This window comes from Otolemur garnettii, unplaced genomic scaffold (genome assembly GCF_000181295.1).
Source record: "Otolemur garnettii isolate 467f Iridium unplaced genomic scaffold, OtoGar3 scaffold00091, whole genome shotgun sequence".
In the NCBI taxonomy this organism is placed as follows: Eukaryota; Metazoa; Chordata; class Mammalia; order Primates; family Galagidae; genus Otolemur; species Otolemur garnettii.
The window spans coordinates 8,054,819-8,081,288 of NW_003852486.1; the positions used below are offsets into that span (position 1 = coordinate 8,054,819).

At 43.7% G+C, this 26,470-nt stretch overlaps 1 protein-coding gene across 1 annotated transcript in view; it reads right to left on the minus strand.

Moving 5' to 3' along the window:
• Positions 1-341: 341 nt before the first annotated feature.
• NLRP5 (NLR family pyrin domain containing 5) overlaps positions 342-26,470 on the minus strand; it is a gene marked incomplete at its 5' end in the record, with an annotated part of 31,708 nt that continues 5,579 nt past the window's right edge. The window contains 10 exons of the mRNA XM_012808545.1: positions 342-474; positions 4,291-4,461; positions 6,779-6,949; positions 9,012-9,182; positions 11,643-11,813; positions 13,144-13,311; positions 14,531-14,698; positions 15,198-15,368; positions 17,026-18,601; positions 22,989-23,045. Of these exons, the coding sequence (XP_012663999.1) occupies positions 342-474; positions 4,291-4,461; positions 6,779-6,949; positions 9,012-9,182; positions 11,643-11,813; positions 13,144-13,311; positions 14,531-14,698; positions 15,198-15,368; positions 17,026-18,601; positions 22,989-23,045 (2,957 nt within the window). The remainder of the gene's footprint in view (positions 475-4,290; positions 4,462-6,778; positions 6,950-9,011; positions 9,183-11,642; positions 11,814-13,143; positions 13,312-14,530; positions 14,699-15,197; positions 15,369-17,025; positions 18,602-22,988; positions 23,046-26,470) is intronic.

Sequence of the window (26,470 nt, forward strand, 5' to 3'; positions counted from 1 at the left end):
CTTTTGAGAATCTAAGCCCTCCCAACCTCTTTGATGTTAAATTGTATCTCCCCGACCCCAGTGAGGACTATTTGATTTTTTTAGATGCTCAGTGTTTTTATTTGATTCTCTATATGCTCTGAGGTGGGACAGACATTTCAGATACTGAGGTCCTGTGAGATGAAAGTCACCAGCCCTTGAGTGCAGTAACCAAGTTATATTGGGCACATAAGGACCACTGCCACCAGGGCTTGGAGAGAATGAGAACTCACTCTTCATTTCCGAGGAACAGCTCCCAGGACAGCTGGCCTTTCAAAGTCCCTCGATCAGAGCCAGTGGGGGTAGGGAGGGTTTCCAAGGCTTCAGTTCTTCCACCAGTACCGGTCCTCCTTATCAAAAGAGTACCAGTTGCCATCGACAATGACATGGGGCTTGAGCAGCTGCACCTCCTGCAACAGCTTCTGTATTTGTGCAGGAAACTGCCACTTCCATAGCCTGGGGAGGGAGAAGGTGGACTCAGTGCTCACACTATTTTGGACTTCTTCCTCAGAATTCCTAGAACCCCCATTGAGGATCTTAAGCCCTTCTTGTACATTGAAGGGGCAGTACAGGTACTCCCTGACAAGTTACAGACATCCAACTCAACTCACACTTACAGAGGCTGTTACAGGCAATTGGTAAATGTACCTGTTCTAACCTACATACTCATTCAACTTAAGAACCTATAGAATCTATCTTATAAGCCCGGGACCACCAGTAGCATATTCCCTATAGAAAAGTAAATCCAGGGCAGCGCCTGTGGCTCAGTGGGTAGGGCGCCGGCCCCATATACAGAGGGTGGTAGGTTCGAACCCGGCCCCGACCAAACTGTAACAACAACAAAAAAATAGTCGGGCATTGGGGCGGGCGCCTGTAGTCCCAGTTACTCGAGACCTGAGTCAAGAGAATTACCTAAGCCCAGGAGTTGGAGGTTGCTGTGAGCTGTGATGCCACAGCACTCTGAGGGCGGTAAAGTAAGACTGTCTCAGGAAAAAAAAAAAAAAAAAAAGGAAAAGTAAATCCATACCGTGAAGAGATGTGTCAGACATCATGTCAAGCTTCTGCAGGCGGTTTCAGGAGGCAGCTATGATTATCTCATTTGTTCACTATTCCTTCTTGAGCACTGGCTTTATTCTAGGTTCTTTTGTGGGGTGTGGAGGTACAGGAAGTCCTTCCTAAACAGTCAATATGCTCTTGGAGCTGTGACTTTAAGCAGAATGATATCCAGGAGGTTCTCTAACAGTATTTCTTTTGGCAATGTTGTGTTATGGGGACAATATTGGCTTCATTTATAGGCAGTTTCACTTAAAATTGCAGTTTCTAAGAACATATCAATAGGATTGAGGGCTCACTGTGCAGTGATAGGCAAGGTGAAGTCCCCACTTTTGTATATTCCAGGAGAGGAGAAAAGAACAGGTGTTTAAGTAGAGACAGGCTCATCCCCATTTTACAGGTGGGGAATGGGCAATGGGCCCATCAAAGGTCCTCTCTTGCAACTTGGTTCCAGACATGGTCCAGGGCAAGAAGTTAAAGGGAAAATTCAGCTCAGGTCTTCACTCATAGATGGTTAAACCCCCAGATACATAAGTCTCAACTTAAAATGCCCCATCTTGCAAGGAGCCCTTCCTAAAACCTCCAGACCTCAGACTCACTGTCCTATATCCTCAAATCATGCCCTTTTCCTTCATAGACTTGGTCTTGTCTAGATCCTTTGCTAGGTTGCACTTTCCATGAGATTGTATTTGTTGTCAGCTCCTAAGACCTACTTAGTGGTTCAAAAGCATGTTGCAGGGTGATGGCTGCCTGTATGCAACCTTGTGGGAAATCACTTAAGTCTAAGGGTGAATCCATGCCTGAGAGAGAGAACACACACTTTTATTTCTCTCATCACTGGGATGGTTTCCTCCATACACAGGACTGGTAAGTGCTGAAAGAATTTAGACTTGATCTTGGACACATAGCCAAGGACTATGTCATGCCACCTTTCCCTCCACTCCTAAGTGGCTTGAAGATAGTGCTGGAAAATCTGATATCTGTAGTCTTCATGGGGTAAGGAATATGACAGGGGAAAAATACCACCTGCTTCTTGGAAGACAGAACATGTGCATCTGTAGTATATATATGATACTATAGTATATTAAGTCACACCATGCAAATTGAACCATTTAAAGCAAGCAGTTCAACAGCATTTAGTACAGCCAGTGTGCTATGCATCTACCATCTATCTAGTTCTAGAACATTCTCATCTTCCCCCAGGGAAATCCTGTACCAATTAAACTTTTTTGCTCCCCTTCCCCACTCTGTCTTCTGTGGATTTACCCACTCTGGACATTTCACACCAGTGGACTCACAGTGGGTGATCTTCTATGCCTGGTTTCCTTCAGTGAGCATGACATCATCAAGGTCCATCCACATTGTGTCAGTACTGTGTTCCTTTCCACAGCTAAATGGTTTGCCATTGTAAGGATATGCCACATTTTGTTCATTCATCCTCTGATGGAAGGAGGCCCTCCTGTCACTTTTTGGTTATTTGGGGATGTACGCTACATGTTTGTATTTGACTCTTTGCAGTCCTTTTATCTACATAAGTGTGGAATAGGATGGCCATATAGTAATTGTCTTGTCAACTTCATCTTTCGCCAGTGTTCCTGCTCTTCTTACTCCAGGTCGGCTGGTCTTTGAGTCTTTGCCTTCCAACCTCTCTCAGCCAGAAGAGGCCCCATTCTTTGGATCTTTACACAGCTTCCTTTGCTCTGGAGGACTCAGTTATCTGTTTCTTAGTGAGAACACCTGACTATGAAACCTAAATTAGTCCTATATTCTATTCAGTTTCCTTCTTTGCATTTACTACCTGCAATAATCTTAAATAAATGTTTAATTGTGGTAAAATACATAATACAAACAAAAATAGCTATCTTTGTTTCAGGGGTAGGGTCCTGTTCTGTTTCTGAGGCTGGAGATCATAGGTCACTATAACTTCAAATTCCTGGGCTGAAGGATACCCTCTTTTCTCAGCCTCCCAAGGAGCTGGGACTACAGCCACATGTTGCCATGCGTGGCCAGTTTAAAAAAAAATTTTTTTTTTTTTTGGGTCAGTCTCACTGTCTTACTCTAGGCTAGAGTGGAGTGTCATAGCTCACAGCAACTTCAAACTCTTGAAATCAAGTGATCCTCCTGCCTCAGCCTCCTGAGTGGCTAAGGCTAAAGGTGCCCTCCATGATACCTGCCTAGTTTTTCTATTTTCAGTAGAGACAGGGCCTTGCTCTTGCTTAGACTGATCCAAAACTCCCGAGGCTCAAGGAATCCTCCTGCCTTGACCTCCTATAGTATTAGGATTACAGGCATGGACCATTACAGTAGCCAATTTTTAATTTTATAAAGACAGGATCTGGCTATGTTATATCTCTATAATTTTAGAGAGACATGTTCAGGCTAGTCTACAAACTCCTACGCTCAAGTGATCTTCCCTCCTTGACCTCACAAACTGTTGAGATTATACACATGAGGCACCATGCCTGGCCACTGGCTATTTTTGAGTGTAATGTTAATTAGTCATATTGTTGTATAGTTTACTACCATTCATCTTTACAACTCTTTTCATCTTGTGAAACTAAACCTTGTACCCACTAAACAATTCCCCAATCTTCCTCCCTGCCTCCCCTGGAAAGCACCATTTTACTTTGTCTCTATAAATTTGACTATTCTAGGTACCACATGTGTATGGAATCATACAGCACATGTCTCTGTGACTGGCTTATTTCACTTGGCATAATGACCCTCAAAGATCATATATATTGTAGCAGGTCTTAGAATTTCCCTTTTTAAGGCTGAATAAAATTCCACCGTATGCATATACTACATTCTGTTTACTCACTTGGCCATGAACACCTGGGTTGCTTCGACCTCTTGGCTGTTACTGTGAATTATGCTGCTAAGAGCATGGGTGTGTAAATCTCTCTTCGAGTTCCTACTTTCAATTCCTTTGGGCATATAGCCAAAAGCAAAATAGCTAGTTTTGCAATTCTAGTTGGCATAAGTGGGCATAAACACTTGTATTGCTAGCTCTTTATCCTCCCCAACCCCCCTGAAAACAAGCTCCGTATCAAGTGCCTTGCCTCTGTCTCCCAAATCCTGGTGTCCTTGGCCTTCAGGATAGTGTTCAAATCATTGGTTGAACAAATATGTGGTCACCAAGCCATGTTCTCTTCTGCCATCATAAACTACTTCTCTGATAATAAGATACTAAGAGAAAGTTTATCTCACAGGACTTACCCAATTATCTGTAGATTAGACATGGAACATGCAAAGGCTGAGCACAGCTTCATCATCCCGTCTGGACTGAAGTTGTTCTGCACCAGGTTTATGCTGGTCAGCCGCTGGTTGGAGGAGAGGGCTGAGGAAAGCACCTCACAGCAATCGGATGTCAACCCACATGCCTCTAACCTGCAGGTTCAGGACACCCAAGAAATAACCCCAAAGGTCAATGATGGAGACTTCATCAATCCAAGTGAATTTCACATTGATGTTTTAAAAAATTAAAGAAAATAACCCCAACAGTAGTGGGGCCTGTCCCGAGTTCCTGAAATAGTAATTCTGGGGAGGGATGCAGATATTTGCATTTCTAATGCATTCCCAGGTGAAATCACCACTCTTGGTTCTCACTCGGACAGCTGGTAGATGACTCAAACTGTAGTAGTGAAAAGGAAGAACGTTAAAGGCTGAGAACACTTGTAACAAAGGAACAAAGGAACAAGGAAGGTGGAGAAAGACTTGCAGAGAAAGTGACATTTTCTAAAACTCAGAAGACAGAGACAAGTGTGCAGGTGAAGGGAGGAAGGATGCATCAATATACCTGTGGATGTGAGGAATTGCACACACACTGCACCTGTGGAAAGTGGTGGGCACAGCTGAGACACAGACATCCAGAGCAAAGAGACAGTGGTGTGAAGCAAGGCTGGACACTTTAGGTCATATTAAGGACTTAGGATTTTATCTGAAGAGCAATGGAAAGCCAGGTGACATTACCTGTAACAATGCTATTGCATAGGAGTGTTCTATTTTGGAGATGCGGAGATATTTTGGGGGGCAGAATGTTAAAAAAAATCCATAACTTGCTATGAAATAGTTCAGCCAGAAGCAGCAAAACACTAATAAACCAGGTGGTCGACGTATAAGGTTTTAAGTGTCTTAATCATCTAGAAGTGTGCATTTTGGAATTCTTGTGATAAAGTAGTTTGTGAGATGCCCCTCAACTTGTTTTAGCCACCCATAGCTAGAAAGCATGATGGAGACAGCAGGAAGTCTTATATTCTTTGTGGTTTTGCTTCTAAAATGATATCTAAGCATTTATAAGGACAGAACATATCAGCTGGGTGGCTGAGGATTGGGCAAAGGGTAGGCAAACTAATGACAGTACAAAGTGCTGCATAGGCAGGTGACTGGAGGAGTGACTGTGGGGACTCCGCCCCCTAATGTGGAGGAAACGAACCTCTAATGTGGGTGAAGTGAATCACCACAGGAATGCTTTCTTCAGTGTCACAGGAGGGGCATACTGGCTTTCCAAATTAAATGATTTCATATTTATTCAAAGCAGTAGTAAGGTCATTTTTTTTTTAAGTACCAGGAATGACAAGCCAAGCCCCAAATGTCTCCAGAGAATGGAGCTTGTTTGAAATCATTATTTCAGGAAGTAGGGGAATAAGTGAACCAGAAACTGTAATACATGGAAAACAAATTTACATCAAAGACTACTGACTGCATGTGATACCCACCCAGCCCTGTATTTTTTCAGTCCTGCCATTCTTAGCTATCTCAGCGCAGGTGTGGACAGGGTGGAGAATGGGGTTCATTGAAGCTTGGAGTATCTGTAGGTGAACACGCTTATGCAGAGACAACTGAGGGAGCATTTCTAGGACTAATATAGATAACAGAACCTGGAAGTCAAATATGAAAGCAGCTAAAGGTGGGACATGATCACATAGACAGAGGTGGAGGGAATGAAGAAGTGGCAAAGAGCTCAATGTGTGACTCAGAGAAGGAAGTGGGTCCTCAGATTAAGCCCTTTACTCAATAAAGCGGGAATATGACCTCCCCCAGTGGATTATAAGCAGCATTTGTGCAACACTAACACATAGCAGTAAATGTCACATTCTAGAGTAGTTCACAGTGCTGTGCAATCACCACCTGTTTATCGTTCTAGAACATTTTTGTCACCCAAAAGGAAACCCTACAGCCACAAAGCAGTCCCTCTTCTGGCCCTGGAGACCCCTAAATCTACTTTCTGTCTCTTTGTGACAGTTCTGGATCTCTCTTATGAACAGACTCACACCACATGACTGTGACTGGCTTCTTTAACATCACATGGTCAAGGCTCATTCATGTTGTATCTGTGTCACACTTCACTCCTTTTTGGGACTGAACAATAGTCCCTGCTGAGAACCACCAGCGTGATCACTTGCTCTTGCCTGTATCTGATGAAGCCAAGCTCGTTACCTCTGGACTCCCACCATTCAACACCACCCTGGCACACAGGGGTGTGCAATGAGGACCCTAAGGGCTTCCTACCTCCAGGCCTCTCTCCAGCATTTGCTACTTCATCTCAAACAGGTGTGGACCTGGGACTTGCGTCCAGACCTGTGACTGCCCACATTATATCCTGCCTCACTTGAGGGAGGCATGAAAATGAGGACATCAATGTCAAGCTTGGGTAGCCCCCCATCAGAGATTGACCCCTAAAGAGGTGACCCCAGCAGGTGGTTACCCGAGTCTGGTCAGCAAGCTCTTCTTCTGGGTCAGCCCCTCACACAGTACCATGACCCCACTATCACCCAGGGTGTTGGCAGCAAGATCCAAACTCTTCAGGTATTTGCTTCTTGAGATCACATAGGACAGATCTGTGCAGCACGTGGCAGTGAGTTGGCACCTCACCAACCTGTGAGACATGGGGAAGAGTAGGTTTGTGACTTCTGAGGAACATGGGCTGCAGCGAGAAGGTTTAGAACTATGAGTGGGGGATTCCCTTCATCCCTTCCTGACAAGGGACAGTTCTGTCCATACTGGGAGTGGCTTAGTGTGCCTGGTATCTGTTGGCTTAGGAAAGGGATGATTGTGGAGGGTGGGGGAGATGTTTGGTATGACTGAAGATACCTTTTGGTATCTAAAGAAGATAAAAGGCAATAAAAGAGTTCTTCTTTAGGAAGAACTCTTCTGAAGAAGAGTTTAATTTGCCATTAAACTCTTAATAAACTTAAGAGTTTATTTGCCATTTGGAGTTTGCTTCAAGCTCTCCATGACAGGGGAAGAAGAGAGAAAGCAGTATGAGTAGAAGATGGTAGTGTCCTGAGAGGAAGAGAAAAGGTGACAAAAGTTACTGAAACAGAGTCTGAGGGCCCGGGGGGAGCAGTTTAATGTCTATTCTCACGTGGGACAGGTAGAAAAGTTCCCAATAATGGCTGGACAGTTTATCTGAGTAGAAGTGACTGGAATAGCTTTCCTGTCCCCTATTATCATGCCCTTAGTACACTGAACACAAAGGGGTATGTCCCTCTGGGGCTGAGGGAGGTATGGGAGGTTGTCTGTTGTGTGGGTTCCCACCTGGAGACCAGGTGGGGATGACCATGTCTTGACACTAGCACGGATCAATGACAGGGAGAACCTGTCATACTGGTCACACTGCACTTAAACGTGACCCCAAAGAAAGGATCTCTCTGACTAAGATGGTTTCTATATCATGTGGAAGTAGGGCTTCAAACACCACTTTACTAAAAATAAAGAGGAGTTAACGTTCAGGAGCACCGGAAGTTTGTGACCTATCATCTGTATTCAACTTCTTTCATTACTGGGAAGGGAATGATCTCAAAACAGTCCCATTTTTGGATCTGTTAGACATACCTTTGCAATTGATAAAAATACTGCCACGTACATAAAAGATCTATAGGGCTATTTTGACTAAAACACTGGACTTATGCTTGAGCAGGTTTAAGAGATGGTTACTGTCATGGAACTCCAATTAAATGGAATGGCTACCTTGTTTCCTTTATAATCTGCATATCCCCAAAGACAGACTGTGGTAAGGTTTGTGGTGGTGGGAGATTAGAAGAGGTTTAGACACAATGTTCAGAGTCCTGTGTCCGCATTGTGTGCTAATCACTAATTCTTTGTAAAACATTCAATGCATGTATGCATCTAGAAAAAAATCCCAGGAGACATCCATACTACTAAGGTGATGGCAACTTGAGACTGAATGCTCATCCCTACTCATTGAAATCTTCTAATTTTTCTAGAGTCTGGTTAATGACGGAATACTCCCATTTTTTTTTTTTTTTTTTTGAGACAGAGCCTCAAGCTGTCCCCCTGGGTAGAATGCTGTGGCATCACAGCTCACAGCAACCTTCAACTCCTGGGCTCAAGTGAGTCTCCTGCCTCAGCCTCCCAAGTAGCTGGCACCACAGGTGCCCGCCACAACACCCGGCTATTTTTGGGGGGTTGCAGCCATCATTGTTTGGCAGGCTGGGCTGGATTTGAACCCGCCACGTTAGGTGTATGTGGCTGGCACCTTAGCCACTTGAGCCACAGGTGCCGAGCTGAATACTCCTATTAAATAGCAATATTCCAAAAGGGGATGAAGAAATTTGAGCCCCAGAGGGAAAGAGATGCGAGTCCTGGAGGGAAAGAGATTTAGCGATAGAAAGCATTCCTTATTTCTATATTCATTTGAATAGCTGGAGATTTCAGGCAACACGAACCCCTCCTGACTCTGAATGGGGACTAGGCACCAAGGATGACTCAGAACTCAGTTTCTGTCTGGGGTTCCTGTTCAGATTAATTTCTCTGCCCTTTCTGCACTCATGGTGACATCAACATGTCAGCTTACCTCTAGTACCCACTGAAGCAAGAGTATTCATGGAGTCTGGAAGTTTTTGGTTCCAGTCTCTTGATCTTTTAAGGACCCCCAACATGGAAAAGTTGGTTCCCAGCCCCCACAGGGAACTCACTCCAGGTCCTGCAGCTGACAAGATGGTTCCCTCATGGCCTCACACAGAAGCTTCATCCCATCATCCTCCAAGGGGTTCAGGCTCAGGCTCAGGTGTGTCAGGCGTGCATTGCCCATCAGTGCAAATGCAAGGAAACCACAGCCAGTTATGTCCAGGCCACAATGATTTAGTCTACGGGACACACACGGAGAAGAGGGCTATACCTCTGGTGAACTTGGTGAACTGTGGCCCCTTCTCCCAGACTCAGGTGTTCTTGTATGGGGAGGGGATCACGGTTGTGCTTGACACAGCTGTGGGCTTAAATCCCTTCCGAATCCAATTTATCTGCCACCTTCATACTCTCAGCTCTTATTTTGGGCAGGAAATAAGTAGTGAAATACTTGCAATTAATCTTATAGTTTTAAAAGAAAAAAACATGAATTCACCAGATGTTAAAGTGCTTTTGTTTATAAACAAAGTCAGGATCAGAATGATAGGCACAAAGAACTGGCATAACACTGTGCCAGATGTGCTTCATTGTCTGAGGACCTTTTTACCCTATTCCACGTAGTTCCCATAGCTGGTCAAACAAATGGCCACAAATTTAGTTGCTTACAACACACATTTGTCATCTTATAGCTCTGGAGGTCAGAGGTCTCACTGGACTAAAGTCAAGGTGTGGCAGGGCTGCCTTCCTTCTGGAGGCCAGAGGGGAGTTTCTGTCCCTCACCTTCTCCTAATGCCTCCTCCTCTTTAATAAAGAACCCTATGATTGCCTTGGGGCTACCCAGAAAATCCACTCAAGGTAACTCCTGCCCCAATGCTTAAGTGCATTTGCAAAGCCCTTTTTGCTATGTAAGGTCATATTCACAGGGATTCAGGACATGGATGTCTTTTGGGGGGTGGGAAATTATTCGACCTACCATGACTCAGCTTCTCCCTGTCCTTTCTTCCTAGGGTACATTTATAGACTTTAACAGAATTTCTGGTACATGTTTAGCATTAACACATTTACTTTTTTCTTCATATGAAATTATTGGTAGACTAATTGGTCAAGAAAGCAGAGTGACCCCAAAGCAGAGTAAGTGGATAGGATAGTCCAGTTGGCCCTCTGTACCTGCAAATTCAACCATGGGCCAAAATTTTTAAAAATCTCCAAAAATACAATAAAAAAGAATACAACTAAAACCACAATATAACAACTATTTGCATAGCATTTGCATCGTATTAGGTATTATGAGTAACCTAGAGATGATTTAAAGCATATAGAAGGATGTGCACAGTCATATGAAAAGATGCCATGTCACATGAGGAGTCTGGGCATCCCTGGAGTTTGGTATCTGGAGGGAGGAATCCCTAGAAAACTCCCTGCCCAGATACTAAGGGAAAACTATTTTAAACAGGAACAAAAATCTTTCATTCTCACAGTTACGACAAAGATTTACAACAAAGGAGTAATTTGCCAGCACAGAGGGACAATTTAGCAGTTATGCAGACATCTTGAACAGTAGCTAGAGGACATTGTTCACATCAGTCTACGTGGCTATGGCTTTGGTCTGCATCACCACTGTCATCTGAAAGTCTTATTACCTCTCTCGCCAGGAGCTCTATACAGTAGGAACATTGCCCCTTCATCTCTGTGTCACTAGCAGCTAAGTGTCTGCCCATAGCAGGTGCTTATAAATACAACTAGCCCTCATTCTCATTGTCCACAAGTCTGTATTTGTGAGTTTTCCTACTTGCTAGAGTTTATTGGTAATCACCCAAAACTCAATCAATACTGGCAGCACTCCAGGTCCTCCCAACCTGCTTTCACTCAGAACAGAGAGGCTGGAGTTGTCATGCCTCGTGTTTCCAGTTGAGCCTGAATTTCAGTTTTTACACCACAACCATGTGTCCTTTGAGAGGTGTTAAGTGTTGCATTAGTCAATTATTTTGTGTTTTGATGATTTTCTTGTTTAGAGTGGACTCCAAGCACAGTGCTGAAGTACTGTCTGGGTGGATTACTGTCCCTTGGGTGTATCAGAAAAACCATTCAGGTAGGAGATGCTGCGAGCTGGATGTTAATGAATCAACACTAAGTATTAAAGACGGTGCAAAGGATCAGTATCTGGTTGATGAGCGTATGACCAGAGGCTCAGAAAAACCTAAATATATACTCCCAACCCCTGGCTCAGGTTGGCTATATCCATACTTGAAGGGGACTTTACAGAACATGGCCACCTTACCTTGAATTATGAGAATTGACTCTGAATGATATGAAAATATGGAGACAGTGGTGGGATTTTCCAAGGAAGGATGAAATCTCAGAGATGACTATAGAGACAGGATCCAGCACACAACAGGTCCTTCCATTGTAATGGTTCCTACTTCCCCCACTTCTTGTCATGGAGTCAGCTTAGCTCACACAGCAACCTCAAACTCCTGGGCTCAAGCACTCCTCCTGCTATAGCCTGCCAAGTAGCTGGGATTATAAGCACCTGCCACAACACCCAGTTGAATTTTCTGTTTTTAATAGAGACATAGTTTTATTCTTGCTCAGGCTGGTCTTGAACTCCTGAGCTCAAGGATCCTCCCGCCTTGGCCTCCCAGAGTGGTAGGATTACAGGCATGAGCCCAGCCCCATTGTGCTTTGGTTAGAAAGCAACTCACATCAGCCTCCGTAGATTGCAGCCCGGCAGCCTCAGGGACCGGCTCAGCAGGCTCACACCCTCTTTCCCCAGACAGTTGTTTGCCAGGCACAGGTGCGTCAGGCTCCGGTTGCCGACAAGGGCTGAGGCCAGGACCTGGCAGCTGAGGGCTGAGAGGCTGCAGTTCTCCAACCTGCAGAGGAAAGCCCCGTGGGGAAAGGAAGAGATGGTCTTAAAGTGTCACTGTCCTTCCTCTGTAAGGAGGTGAAAGAAACATCACCCACACAGTTGATGTGTCCTTGCAGGAGAATAGTAAGGTCACATCTGCTTCTGACTACAAACTCAACTCTGTGCTTCAGCCCCCCAATGCCCTAAATTGCATTGCGGGCAATTAGATTTGATAATCTGGGGAGTGTGACTCCTAATTGGCTATTTCTAGTACCCACATGGCCTAGGATAGCAATTCTCAACTCGGGGGTTGCAACCCCTTTAGACTGTATTAAAGGTTTGTGGCATTAGGAAGGTTGAGAACCACTGGCTTAGGGAATAAGCTAGGCTTTGCCAAAAGGAGGGACTTTCCTATTCACAAGTATAATGCTATCAGAATGGTAACCATTAGCCTCAAGTGGCTATTGAACACTTGACATAGGTCTAGTGTAACTGAGAAACTGAATTTTATGTTTAATTTAAATTTTGATAGCCACACTCAGCTGGTAACCATATCAGATGGCCCCTCTCTACAGAACCACCTGCAGCTTTGAATCCTGCCACATCACTGTGATTCAGCCTTTCTGAAGCTATGTCCTCCTCTAACAGTAGAGTTAATAGTCCCTGAAACAGCTCCATGGAGCTAAATGAAGTAGATGTGGCTGTGCTTGGCTCAGCTCAAACATTTCATAGATGCTTCCCACGTCCCATGGGATGAGTTATTAGTAAGAAAGTGACATAATTTTGAACCTGTGTGCTCAGGATGGGGGACTCCCATGTACACCCACTTCTCTCAAATAACATGCCTGGTTTGTCCCTGCTGTGGTGCCCTCTTCTCCATGGGAGGAGGTAGCTACATTCTGACTGGGGTTCCAGGTAATTCTCTGCTCAGAGCCCCTTTTGTGGGCCTTGTCTGTGCCCAGTACCCTAGAACACACAGTCATTGGAACCCTACCCAGCACTGAGGAGCCTGACCCCATCAAGGTCCTTAAGGAGCAGGGTGGGGATGTTTCTGCAGTGCTGGGTGAAGAAGTCACTAACCCGCATGGCCACATACATCAGCCTTGTGCTTTAGGATGGCTGTATGGGTGAGGAAGTCACTAATTTCCACCTGGCTATCTCCTGCTCTCATCTGTTACATCCATGTAGGGCTGGGTAGTAAGGACAGATGTGTCTTACTTGGTCTGTCTCACTCCTAGCACTGGGGCACACCTAAGAGGTCCCAGCTCCTACACTCACCTGGGTATATGGACCTGCCAGTTCTCCCCCATCACTTGGAGGGCCCAGTTCCCTGATGACAGTATTGGGGAACTCACATCAGCTTCTGCAGGGTGCACTGTGGAGCCTTCAAGGCATCACAGAGGGGCTTCATGCCCTGGTCTGTCACCTTATTTCCTGCCAGGCCGAGAGATTTCAGGCTGGTGGACATGAGGATTTGGGAGATCATTAGGTAACAGGTGTGAGTCAGTCCACAGTGATCCAACCTGCAGGAACAGGCAACATGACTCATGACCCCACCCTTGCCGGCAGCAGCCACTCCCCCTCACTCTGTGTACCTGCTTCTGGCCACTTCCTGGTCCTTGGATGGTGCTGCCCCACAGTCTGAGCAGCTGAAATATCCCCCGACCCTCCCGGGCCTTTGTGTTATTCATTTCTACATTCTGGTTTCTCAAACACCACGTCTTTGGGGAGTAAGCTAGACTGACTCCCCTACCAAACTGTGCCCACCCAGACTCACTCCACTCCCCGCTATTCAATGTTCTCACCTTCATAACAATGGTCCCTAGCCAACCTTTCACATGTTTATATTTACACTTGTTTATTGTTCATCTTCCTGCCTAGAACATGCCATCTGTGTGCAGAGAGACCCCTCTGTTCCTGCTGCATCTGTAGCAGTTATTGTAATACCTAGTACACAGCGGGGGCTCAAGCATTTGCTGAAAGGCACACCTTCCTGAGATGACTGGTGGCATTTATGAAAGTTGAATGTGGCTCGGCGCCTGTGGCTCAAGCGGCTATGGTGCCAGCCACATACACCTAAGGTGGCGGGGTCGAATCCCCAGCCCGGGCCCGCCAAACAACAATGATGGCTGCAACCAAAAAATGGCCAGGCATTGTGGCGGGCGCCTGTAGTCCCAGCTACTTGGGAGGCTGAGGCAGGAGACTCGCTTGAGCCCAGGAGTTGGAGGTTGCTGTGAGCGTGATGCCATGGCACTCTACCCAGGGGGATAGCTTGAGGCTCCGTTTCAAAAAAAAAGAAATTTGAATGCATACCTGCCCTCCCCTCCAGCCAGCAATCCTTAATTAATCACAGTAGCTTAATGTCTACTGTGATCCAGTTTGCCACATGGAAAATGGCGATAACGATACCACCACCCTCAATGATGCTTGTGAGGACTGGAATATTAGAATACCCATGAAGCAGGGATCAAATGCGAGGTCTAACTTTAGCTGTTTGAGGATTCTCCATATTTCTTACCAAAAAGGCTGTATTTGCAATTCCACCAGCATAAGTGTTCCCTTCTCCACACACAAAATTTATTTTTATTATTTTTATGTATACAGTCCAGGGGCATTAGATGCATTGCTGTGCAAATACCACCATCTACCATCAGATCTCTCCCATCTTCCTTTAATTATTTCAAAATAAAAAGTAAAAACAAGCAAAGCAGCAAAAGGCAAAAGACTCTGCCCAAGACCTACCTTAAAGACTCTAGCAAACAATTCGGGTGTTTTAAGGCTTCACATGCTATTTTTACATCTTCATCCTTCAGGTAGGTGCTTCCCAAGTTGAGGTGCCTTATGTTGCGGTTGGTGATGAGAGTCATCCAGAGATATTGAAGACCAGACATAATCTGTGCATTTTTGAACCTGTAGAAAATGAAAAAGCTGAAAAGACTTAGACACTGCTGTATGCTGCATGCATAGTCCCACTTTTCCTTCTCTCTCTTCTCCCATTCTAGTTTTCAACTTTCTAATTCTTTGTATTTCATTTTATTTACTTTTGAGACAGACTCTTATTCTGTGCCCTGGGGAGAGTGCTGTGGCATCACTCTCACTTACTGCAGCCTCAAACTCTTGGGCTCAAGCAATCATCCTGCCTCAGCCACCCGAGTAGCTGAGGCTACAGGTACCCACCATCATGCCCAGCTCGTTTTTGTCTTTTTAGTAGAGATGGGGCCTTCAGTAATCCTTTCACAGGGTCTTTTAGTCACTTTCCATTCTGTGCTTTTGGGAACTTTATTCCTGCCTCTTTCATAGAATATGTTTGTGGGGCTACAGAAGGCTCTTCTCTCAATAGATGGGAGGGGCTGTGGGACAGGAGATTCATGGGAAGGGATTTTCTCATAGCAGGGCCAGGCAGCCTTACGTTAGATTCTGTATTTTACAGGTTGGATGTTTCAGCTTGGCGCAGAGTGCCTTCATGGCCCATTCGTTCAGAATGCTGCTTCCCAGGTCCAGCTGTTGCAGGTTTGGGTGGGTACAGAGCACGGAGCAGAAATTTTTCCACTGTTCATTAATGAAGACCTTATTCTGCATCCTAAACCACAGAGAGAAACATGTGCTTTCATGAAATGGATTTAACATGAACTGTGGCTGTGACAGTGTCAGGACAGGAACCAGCCTAAGGAGACAGGGATAGCTTCACAGTGTTTGAGGCCAACTAGGTAGACACAACCTCATGCTTTGTGTGGCTGGCTCTATGTCCATGTGCCTCCTGGATATTTTGATACAATGATTAGGGGCTACCAGCTCTTGAATCAGTTTTTGCTTAAATTCTAGCTCTCCCTCTAATGTAAAAGAGTGTAACCAAGATGGAAAGCAGTATTCCTCAAGCAAAGGTTCCTTGAAAATTTTGAAAGAATAGGACCCAGTGATCCCACTTCTGGGAACTAAAACACTAAAGAACTGAAATCAGAATCCTAAAGAGATATTTGCTGTCCCATATTCATTGCGGTAATACTCACAATAGCTCAGATGTGGAAATGATCTAATATCCAGTAGTGGACAAATGGATGACGAAAATGTGGTATGTACAATGGAATATTATTCATCCTTAAAGAAGGAAATCCATGGGCGGTGCCTGTGGCTCAGTAAGGCACTGGCCCCATATACTGAGGGTGGTGGGTTCAAACCCAGCCCCAGCCAAACTGCAACAAAAATGTAGCCGGGCGTCGTAGCAGGGGCCTGTAGTCCCAGCTACTCGGGAGGCTGAGGCAAGAGAATCGCCTAAGCCCAAGGAGTTGGAGGTTGCTGTGAGCTGTGATGCCACCACACTCTACTGAGTGTTAATAAGTGAAACTCTGTCTCAAAAAAAAAGTAAAGAAGGAAATCCCGCCATTTGACAATATGGATGAGTCAGGAGGACATTATACTAAGTGAAATAAGTCATAGAAGGGCAGATACTACATACTTGTTTGTATGAAATATATGAAATAGTCAAATTCATAGAAACAAAGTAGAATGGTGGTTTCCAAGGGCTTGCAGGCGGAGGGGAAGGAAATAGTTACTGTTCAGAGATGTGAAGTTTCAGTTATACAAGGTGAAAAAGTCCCAGAGACCAAAAGTTGAGGCAGACTATGTCATGCTCCATTATTTCACATCCAAGAAACACAGCTGACAATTTACTAGTAGAGAGGTGGCAAAGTCCACTTTTTTTCCTGAGACTGGGGTCTTGCTATGTAGCCCAGGCTGGACTCCAGTTCCCGGGCTCTAGCAATCTTCTTGCTCTAGTCTCCTTACTAGCTGGGTCTATGGATCCCTGCCACTGCTTGGGGTTCACTCCTGTTCTTGACTGGTGCACTATGGTGGGCAATGAAATGACAGATGTTTGGACAGTACATTGGACAGTACAGAAAAGTATATTTTGTAGACCTGCACTCTTGCATACAGTACGCACCAGCTACATGTGGCTATGTAAATATCAATACATTGAAATGGCATAAAATATTTAAACCTTTACTTCCTGTCTCACCACAAATACTCAACAGGCACGGGTGGCTGTGCTATCAGACAAGGAATCTTGGAGATTGCCCTGGAGATTGATCACACTGATAGGAGCTGTCATTTTGGCCAGCTGGACCCCACCTGGGTGACTATCTGGGCCCCTGACACTTCTGGAAGTCATGTCAAATTCCAACGATAAGAACAGAGGGGCTCAGTAGATGGTATAGGATAAAGTCATAAGAGGCACTCACCAATGGGGAATCCCAGGCCACATTGTCTGCTCCCTGGAGAAGATCTCTTTGACATCAACCCGGATTTTCTGTAAATGCTGACAGCGCTGGAGACAAAAGGAAGATACTATCAAGTCCATTTTCTGGTTAATTGGAAGCCACACTTCTTGGAAGCTGTTCAATGCCAAGCAAACAAACTCTTCGTCCTGAGTCTCGAACAGACAATGGAAAGAGTCCAGGGTATCCACTGGGGCAGTGGGGCCGGGCTGCTGACCCAACAGTGAGACCCAGTGCAGGAGTTTCTGTCTCACTGTTACGGGGATGGGGCAGGCGAGGAGCCTCTCCAGGGACTGAAGCACATCCCTGCTCATGAGGCCAAACAAGAAACGCTTCATCCAAAGTAAGTGAGTATTGAAGCCTGTTTGTTTCAGCTCCATCAAATTCTTTATCTTCTCAATGAACAGAGGGCAGATACCCTCTCGGTCCAGTCCCTCCAGGACATAGTATAAGGCAGCACAAAAGTGCTGGAGGCTGAGGTGGAAGAAAGTGTAACTCTCCTCACAGTGGCTGTCTCGGGGGAGGATGTCCATGTGAAATAGGGCGCAGAGCTCGTCCTCTCTGAGTCCGTGTACCATGAGGTCATCGCTGTCAAACACGGACTTCATGTCCCACACACCCTCTACAGCCATACGGCACAAGCTCTTCAGGACAGCTCTCTCTTCCCGACTGAGACAGGGCTTGGACATCTCTTGTGGTGTGAGCTGATGGAACATGAAAGTGGCATACAAGCCGGTGAGAGTCTGGCACACAGGGGTGCTGCTTCCTCCCACTGTCTTCTGCAGCTCCAGAGCTTTACGGATTAGCGAGCACACAGTGAGAACCTGGCACTGGTCCAACAGCTCACAATTATCCAGACACAAGACTTGCATCTTTTGATGCTCATCAGGAATGTGCTCAAGGAGTAATTGAAGCCTTTTTTCCACTGAGATCCCTCCGACCAACAGGTAACGGGGAGACACGACCACCGACTTAAGCTTGTCTAAGCCCACATCCCGGACAGTGATTATCAGGGAGGACTTGGGGAGTAGGACTTTCCGCAGCAGACTGCGTATCAGGATGAACGTGGGCTGCCTTGTGCCCCAGTCTTCACAGAGCCGTGGGTCACCATTTTTGAGGGCAGAGTCCATGTCATCAAAACTATCAAGTACAAACAAGAGCCTTTCTGGTTGGGACAGGATCTCCAACACTGGAGCCTGGGAGTCTGGCCACTCCCTGGAAATTAATTCTGCAAAGCTGCTCTCCCGCCTCCATTCTATCTCTCTAGCATGGAGAAGGAAGACATAGGAGAATGTGCCCTGGTAGAGGTCACCTCTCGCCCAGCTCAGCATGATCCTTCTGACCAAAGTTGATTTGCCAATTCCTGATTTTCCATGCAGAACCACAGTGAGAGGTTGGAAGCCCCCCTGGTCTGGAGTAAAAGCACTAGCCAATATTTGCACTTCTGGCCACTCAGAAGCAGATCTTTCAGAACCATGATACACACTCATCTTCGTGGAGAATTTGGTCATCACGTGGCGCTTGTAGGTCCATTTGTCACCTGCATGGACAGGGTAGAAGAAAAAATAAGAATGACTTGAAGTCTGACTTTCAGTTAAAAAATACGATAAAAACTGTAGACCTAGAATCAGTGGGTGCTCAGCCAGATGGCCCCTGCACATGGGTCTTTACTTCTTAGTAACATGCTGTTGAGAAGTTTCAAAGATTACTTCCTCAGGAGCATATGAACATGTCACAAAATAGCTCTTCTTTGTCTCTTCAACCTGATCACTCTTTTTAACACTTAATATCTGATGCATTACTTATCTGTTAGCTTATTATTTTCCGATAGAGACAAGCATGCATAAACTTCTGAGACAAAGTCATCCTCTGTCACTGACTAGAGTGCAGTGGCATGAGAGCTCACTGCAATCTCCAATTCCTGGCTCAAGGGATTCTCCTGCCTCAGTCTCCCAGAGTGCTGGGATTAGAAGTGAGTACCACCATGCCCATCCTAGCATGAACTTTCTCACTCACTTGGATCTTCAGTATTTACGATAGTGCTTCATACACTGAGAACCCAAGTATTTATGAAATGAATAATCTATGCCAAACATTTGTATGTTGTCTCAGAGATAGAAGCTTGGAGAACTGAGAAGGTATGTGCACCATGACCCAAGTCCTACACCCAAAGGCTAGGCATGCATCATGTACCCGGTTCCATCCCTAAGCTACAAGGAAGAAACACCTGCTATACATAAGGGGAGCCTCAGTATAGTGGCTCGTGCCTGTGATCCTCCCATCTCTGCCTCCCAAAGTGTTAGGATCACTTGGGGTCAGGCTAGACGATAGTGAGACACTGTGTAAAAAAAAAAAAAAAAAAAAAACAGTAGCTGGACATGGTGGCATGCACTTACAGTCCTCGCTATTTGGGAGCTGAGACAGGAACACTGCTTGAGACTGGGAATTCAAGTTTATAATGAAATATGAAGACATCACTGCACTCTAGCCTGGACAACAGAGCAAGACCCTGACTCATTAACAAAAAGGGGGTGTTGGCTGGGCACGATGGCTCACACCTATGTTCCCAACATTCTAAGAGGCTGAGGCAGGGACATCTCCTGAGTTCAGGAGTTTGAGACCAGCCTGAGCAAGACTGAGACTTTGTCTCTGCTAAAAATAGAAAAATTAGCCAGATGTTGTGGCAAACGCCTATAGTACTAGCTACTTGGGAGACTAAGGCAAGGGAATCACTTGAGCCCGAGAGTTTAGGAACTAGGATGCCACAGCACTCTACCCAGGTCGACATAGTGAATTGTCTCAAAAGGGGGGAAAAAAATGGGGAAACACATGTCTGAAAGTGAGACATACCCTGCCCAGAATCCAAGTTCTACTGTGGAGTAGCTATGTGATTCAAGACAAATTGCCACTCAGATTCCCTACTCAATAAAGATTTTAAGAATGTGCATTTAACATTTAACAGAGGACTTGGCAAATATGATAACTGAAGCCTATTGCAAACCCTAATTCTTTCATATTACCCTGTTTATCTTTATGCCAACATTTATCACACACTATTTTTTTTATGCATTGTCTAGCCCCAAGCTTACAATGTAAACTACATACAAAAAGTATCTTTAACCTCTTCAGTACCCAATAGGTACTCAATGAACATGAAAAAAGTCATGTACCCCATGTTTGCATTAATGTACACAGCTATGATTTAATAAAAAGTCACATCTTGGGACCATACAACACATACTATGTGTATGCACTTCTTTTTAAAGAAAGTGGCTAGACATGGTGGCATATGCCTGTTGTTCCAGTTACGTGGAAGGCTGAAGTGAGAAGATATCTTGAGCCCAGAAGTTTGAGACCAGCCTCGGCAACATAGTAAGACCCTTATCTCTATTAAAATAAAAAGAGAATTCTTCCTGCTCTAATGTGTAATTATTAGCTCTACATGAAATTTCTATGAAAGAGTTCTAAAGTTTACTTCCTTACTGTATCCTTGGTATTTATGAGATTGGGAAAGGAAGGTGCTAGAGCCAAAAACCAAAATTTATGCTCAGGTCCTTTTTGTAAAGTAGGTATTTGTACATCCCCCCCCCATACACTTTAAAATCATATCTGGATTACTTATAATACCTAATACAATGCCTGCACATCTCTTCATTAATGTGGATTTAATGTAGCACTACTCAGCATGTGTAATTTTGCTTTTTGGAACTTTGAAAATACTTTGGGGGGAAAAATTCCACAATCTGAAGTTGGTTGAATCTTTGAAGGCAGAACCCATGGAATCAGAGAGAGTGCCATTAACAGTCCTGCACTGAAATCACAGAAGTATAGCTGGCATTTTAGCCCTATCTGCTGAGTTCAGACTGATTAGTTCTTAAATTGGCTGGCTATACTACCAGAGTGCAGGTTTTCACAGGGGGAGGGGGAAACCCCAGGAAGACAGTATGCAGCTGAACCTGGCCTGTTCGTCTTGTCTCACTTTTTCTTCTATGGATTTAAACACTGCATCCATGGTAAAGAGTTCTAAGCCTCTTTCTAATGGGTACTCCTTTCCTAAAGTCCTAGGCTCATGTGTCTAACTCACCACCTTGAGGGACAACAGGGACCTCAAGTTCAATCCTTCAAAAGCTCACTTCATCTTTCATCTGCAGCCCTAAACTTAAAGTTTTCTCTAAGTGGTAATTAGAGATAAATCTTATGTTCATGACCTTACTTTGGAATAGATATTAAGCTCACTGCCATTTTAGATTTATGTTAATCCTCTGTGGTAGTTGTTAATATAAGATGGAGTTATTAATATCTCCTGCTGTGAGGTTGGTGTGAAGGTATAATAATCATAAAATGTGGAGATCAGGGCCTGTCCCATGGTAGGTATTCTAGAAATTTGTACAAATTCACTAATATTTGTATTTTTAATAGTCATCCCAATTTAAACTATTATTTTGCCAATATTTGAAAAACCCACACAGGGTCAATATAGGTTGTGCAGGTAGAATAAAAGCCCAGCTTGAGGTGAATTCAGGGCTTGAAACTTCAATTTCCTGTGTCACCATCTAGACTGTTCAAAAGCAGTCTAGACCAATTACCAAAGCCTTTCTTCCAAGCCCCAAAGTTCCATGCATTTTTTATCTTGAGTATCACACACAAGCCAAATCACTTGGATTACACAAGTGTGCAGAGTGGCACTATCTATAATAGTCAAGAGGAATCTGAATTCCCATCAATTAAAGAGTGTATAAAGAACATGAGGTAGGCCTACGTGAGAGAATATTACTCAGGAATGAAAACGAAGTGCCCATGTGTACTGTAGCATGAGTGAACTCTGAAAACATGCTAAGTTAAAGAAGCCAGTAACAAAGAGCCATGTAATGGATGATTCCATATATATGAAAAATCCAGAGCAGGCAAGTTTTTAGAGAGAAAATAGATTAGTGGTTGTCTGGGGTTTAGAGGCTTAGGGAGGAAATGGGGAGGGACTGCTCATGGGTATAGGGTTTCTCTTTGGGAAAGAAATACTTTGAATTAATGGTCAAGTTGGATAATTAAATATATTAAAAATGATTGTGGTGTTCACTTCAGAAGGGTGAATTTCCTAGTATGTAAACTATCTTGGGCAGTACTTCCCTGGCTCTCCCCATTGCACACAGTCATAACACTTTGGGTCATATCTTCATTTCATGACTTTGGCTTAATTAATATGTAACTCTAAACTATATCATGGGGGCAAGAAATATATTTTTCTTTCCAGTATAATTCTATCACAGTTCTTCAGTGGCAGGCATTCACTCAATATTGGTTGATAGAAAGAATTAAGAAAATTACTACTGATTGTGATCACTTGACTACTCTCAGCTGCATGTTTCACACATGCTCTCAAAAGCTTACACTTCATGTCTGAGTCCACTGCAATTAAGGGTTCTTTGGATTTCTATAAAATTTGACTAGAAACCAGACACACTGGCTCACACCTGTAATCTTAGCACTCTGGGCGGCCGAGATGTGGGTGGATTGCTTGAGCTCAGATGTTTGAGATCAGCCTGAGCAAGAGTGAGACCCTTGTCTCCACTGAAAATAGAGAAACTAGCTGGGCATTCTGGTGGGTGCCCATAGTCCCAGCTACTGGGGAGGCTGAGGCAAGAGGATCTCTTGAACCCAAGAGTTTGAGGTTGCTGTGAGCAATGATGCCATGGCACTCTACCGAGGGTGACAGTAAGACTATCTGAGAAAAAAAATCTAACTGGAGATAATCACAGTGACCAGACATAGCTCTATCTGTGGTATTGATCAAGTGCTTTTAGTGGTAGGACTGACAAGAGGATGAAGAGGGAAAGCAGGACACCCTCTCCCACCCACCTGAGCTAGAGAGATTTCTCTCACTTGACTTCCTGCCAGGGTGGCAACAAATGAATCAGTATGTTTTTCCTCACCTTGTTCTTTCGTCTCTGCTGCTGTAGCACCATCTTGTTTTGTAGCTTGAGAAATTTCTGGAAAAGAGAACAAAAAATTGGCATTTGCTATTCAAATCAGAGATGTCAGACATCCCCCTAAACTCCCAAGTTGGGCTTAGTCATGCCATATTTCATCTTCTCATTAGTTTGGAACAAGGTGGTCATTGGCTCAGCAGAGTGTGCTATGGTGGTGAGTAATGATCCAACCTCTCAGGGTATGGACTCTGGTCTCATTTCTCCTCTTTACTCTTAGGTGTGCCTTGCACAAGTCATTCAAATGAGGGATAAAGCCTATGGTTCACAATTAAGGGCTCTTAAAGCTGGGCACGGAGGTACATGCTATTGCCCCAGGTACTTGGGAGGCTAATTCAGATGATCGATTGAACTCAGGAGTTTGAAGTTGAAGTGTTTGATCAGCCACTGCACTCCAGCCTGGGCAACAGAGAAATTGTCTTAAATAAAGGATCTTGAGTCAGGCATAGGATTCAAGTGTGAATTCTATCATGTATTACTCAGCAATGAAAATGGGAGCAGCACTAATACAGGCTTCAACATGAATGAACTGTGACAACATGCTAAGTGAGAAGGTAGTTACAAAAGGCCATAGATTTGTGATTTATGGGAAAGACCTAGAATAGGCAAATTCATAGAGACAGATGATAGATTAGTGTTTGCCTAGGGAGAGGGAATAGGGGCTGACAGTTCATAGGTATGGAGTTTCTCTTTGGGAGAGGAAAAGGTTCTGGAATTCAGTGGTGAAGATGGTTGGATAACTCTAAGTGTACCCAAACCCACATTTTATAATTAAAAGGGTAAATTTTATGATATATGTGAGTTGCCTCAAGCAACATTTTCTTGGGGAAGCCTGGTTTTGGACTATTCAAATCCCATTTCCTACAGTCACAGCACCTTGGATCATGCCTTCATTTTATAATCTTTAATATAGAATTCTGGAATAAAGAGCAAGAAATATTTTTCTTATTGTGCATTTCCATCAGTTCTTCAAATGGTATTCACTAAATATGTTTTCTTTTTTTTCCTTTTATTAACTCATATAGACATAGATCATGAATACACTTAGGCCTGTTTAGGATTCCATGTGTTGATTCTTTGTACAAATCAGAGTGCTTAAATCTAACCAATAAACATAGCTTTCACCTCATTCACTTAATCACTGTGTTAAGACATTTGTGTTCTATACTTGATAGATTTGACTTGTACCCTTGCAATATGCTCCATAGGTGTGGACCTCATCAAACCACCTCCCTTGCCTCCTCTCCATCCTGGGCTATAGTTGTGATTCATCTTTCATATGAAAGTGTGAGTGATTATAAATTGGTTTCATAATAGTACTCAGTACATTGGATTTTTTTCTATTCTGAGATACTTTACTAAGAAGAATAATTTCCAGCTCCATCCATGTAAAAGAGGTGAAGTCTCCATCTTTTTCTAATGCTGCATAGTATTCCATGGTATACATGTACCACAATTTATTAATCCATTCATGGGTCAGTGGGCATTTAGGTTTCTTCCATGACCTAGTAATTATGAAATAAAGACTAAAACTGGATCCACACCTTTCTCCTCTAACAAAAATTGACTCTCACTGGATAAGAGACTTAAATCTAAGACATGAAACCATAAAGATTCTTGGAGAGAGTGCAGAGGAAACACTTGAAAAAATTAGCCTGGGAGAATACTTTATGAGGAGGACCCCCAGGCAATCAAAGCAATACCAAAAATACCAAGCAATACCACATTACTGGGATCTGATCAAACTAAAAAGCTTCTGCACTGCCAAGAACAAAGTAAAGCAAGTAGACAGCCCTCAGAATGGAAGAAGATATTTGCAGGTTAAGGTCTAATAACCAGAATCCACAGAGCACTCAAACTTATTAATAAGAAAACAAGTGATCCCACTTCATTGTGGGCAAGAGACATGAACAGAAGCTTCTCTGAAGACAGACAGACACATGAAAAAATGCTCATCATCTTTAATCATTAGAGAAATGCAAACCAAACCACTTTGAGATCATTTAACTCCAGTAAGAGTAGCCCACATCACAAAAAATCTGCAAACTACAGATGTTGGTGTGGATGTGGAGAAAAGAATACTTCTGCACTGCTAGTGGGAATGGAAGCTAGTACGTTCCTCTTGGAAAGAGATTTGGAGAACACTCAGGGATCTAAATGCAGACCTGCTGCTTGATCCTGCAATTCCTCTAGGAATATACTAGGTGTATATCCAAAAGACCAAAAATCACTCTGCAACAAAGATATTTGCACCAGATTGTTCACTGCAGCTAAATATTTGTTAATAGAAAGAATCAAATCTAATTTTGAACAAGACACTAGATTTCTTTTAGCCACATGTTTTGGACCAAACAAGCTTCTGTTTGATGTGTGACTGCTCTAGAATTATGGGTCTTTGAAATTTGTTTTCATAAAAACTCTTATGCCCTTTTGGTGGTATTGTAAATTCATACCACCATTTTGGAAAGTAGTACAGAGGTTCTTAAAAAAAAAAAAAAAGCTAAAAATTATCACAAGATCCAACAATTCGGCTCAGTGCCTGTAGCACAGTGGTCATGATGCCAGCCACATACACCAAGGCTGGTGGGTCCAAACGTGGCCTGGGCCAGGTAAACAATAACAATTGCAACAAAAAATAGCCAGGAGCTGTGGCGGGCACCTGTCGTCCTAGCTAATTGGGAGGCTGAGGGAAGAGAATTGCTTACGCTCAAGAGTTTGAGGTTGCTGTGAGCTGTGATGCCATATCACTCTACTGAGGGTGACATAGTGAGACTGTCTCAGAAAAAAAAAAAATCCAGCAATTCAACTACTGGGCATATAATCAAAGGAATTGAAAAAAAATTATTCCAAGAAGATGTCTCCCCTGTTCACTGCACTATATACAATAGTGAAAATATTGTATATATACAATATATTGTATTAACATATAAATATATTAACATAATTGTTTATCAGTGCCTGAATGAGTTTTAAAAATGTGGTATACACACCCAGTGGAATATTAGGCCAGGGTCAGGAATGGGTCCAGAAAAAAAACTCAGAAAATTCTATCTTTTATGACAATGTGAATGAACCTAGAGAATGTTATTATAAGTGAAATAAGATAGGCATAGAGAAAAAAATACTGTACAATCTCACGTGTGGGATCTAGAGAAGTATATCTCAGAAGCAGAGGACAGGGTGGTGGCATAGGGGGCTGGAGGAGGAGTGGGAAAATGGAGACCTTAGTTGACAGGTTGCAAAGCTATGGCTATGAGGAATAAGTTCTGGTGTTTTATTGTGTCACAAGGATTTAAATGTTTTCACTACACGTATTTGAAGTGATAGATATGATCATTAGCATTAATCATTTTATAATGCATACGCATTTTAGAATATTACCTTGCACCTCTAAATATATGCATTTTCTAACTGACAAATCAAAAAAA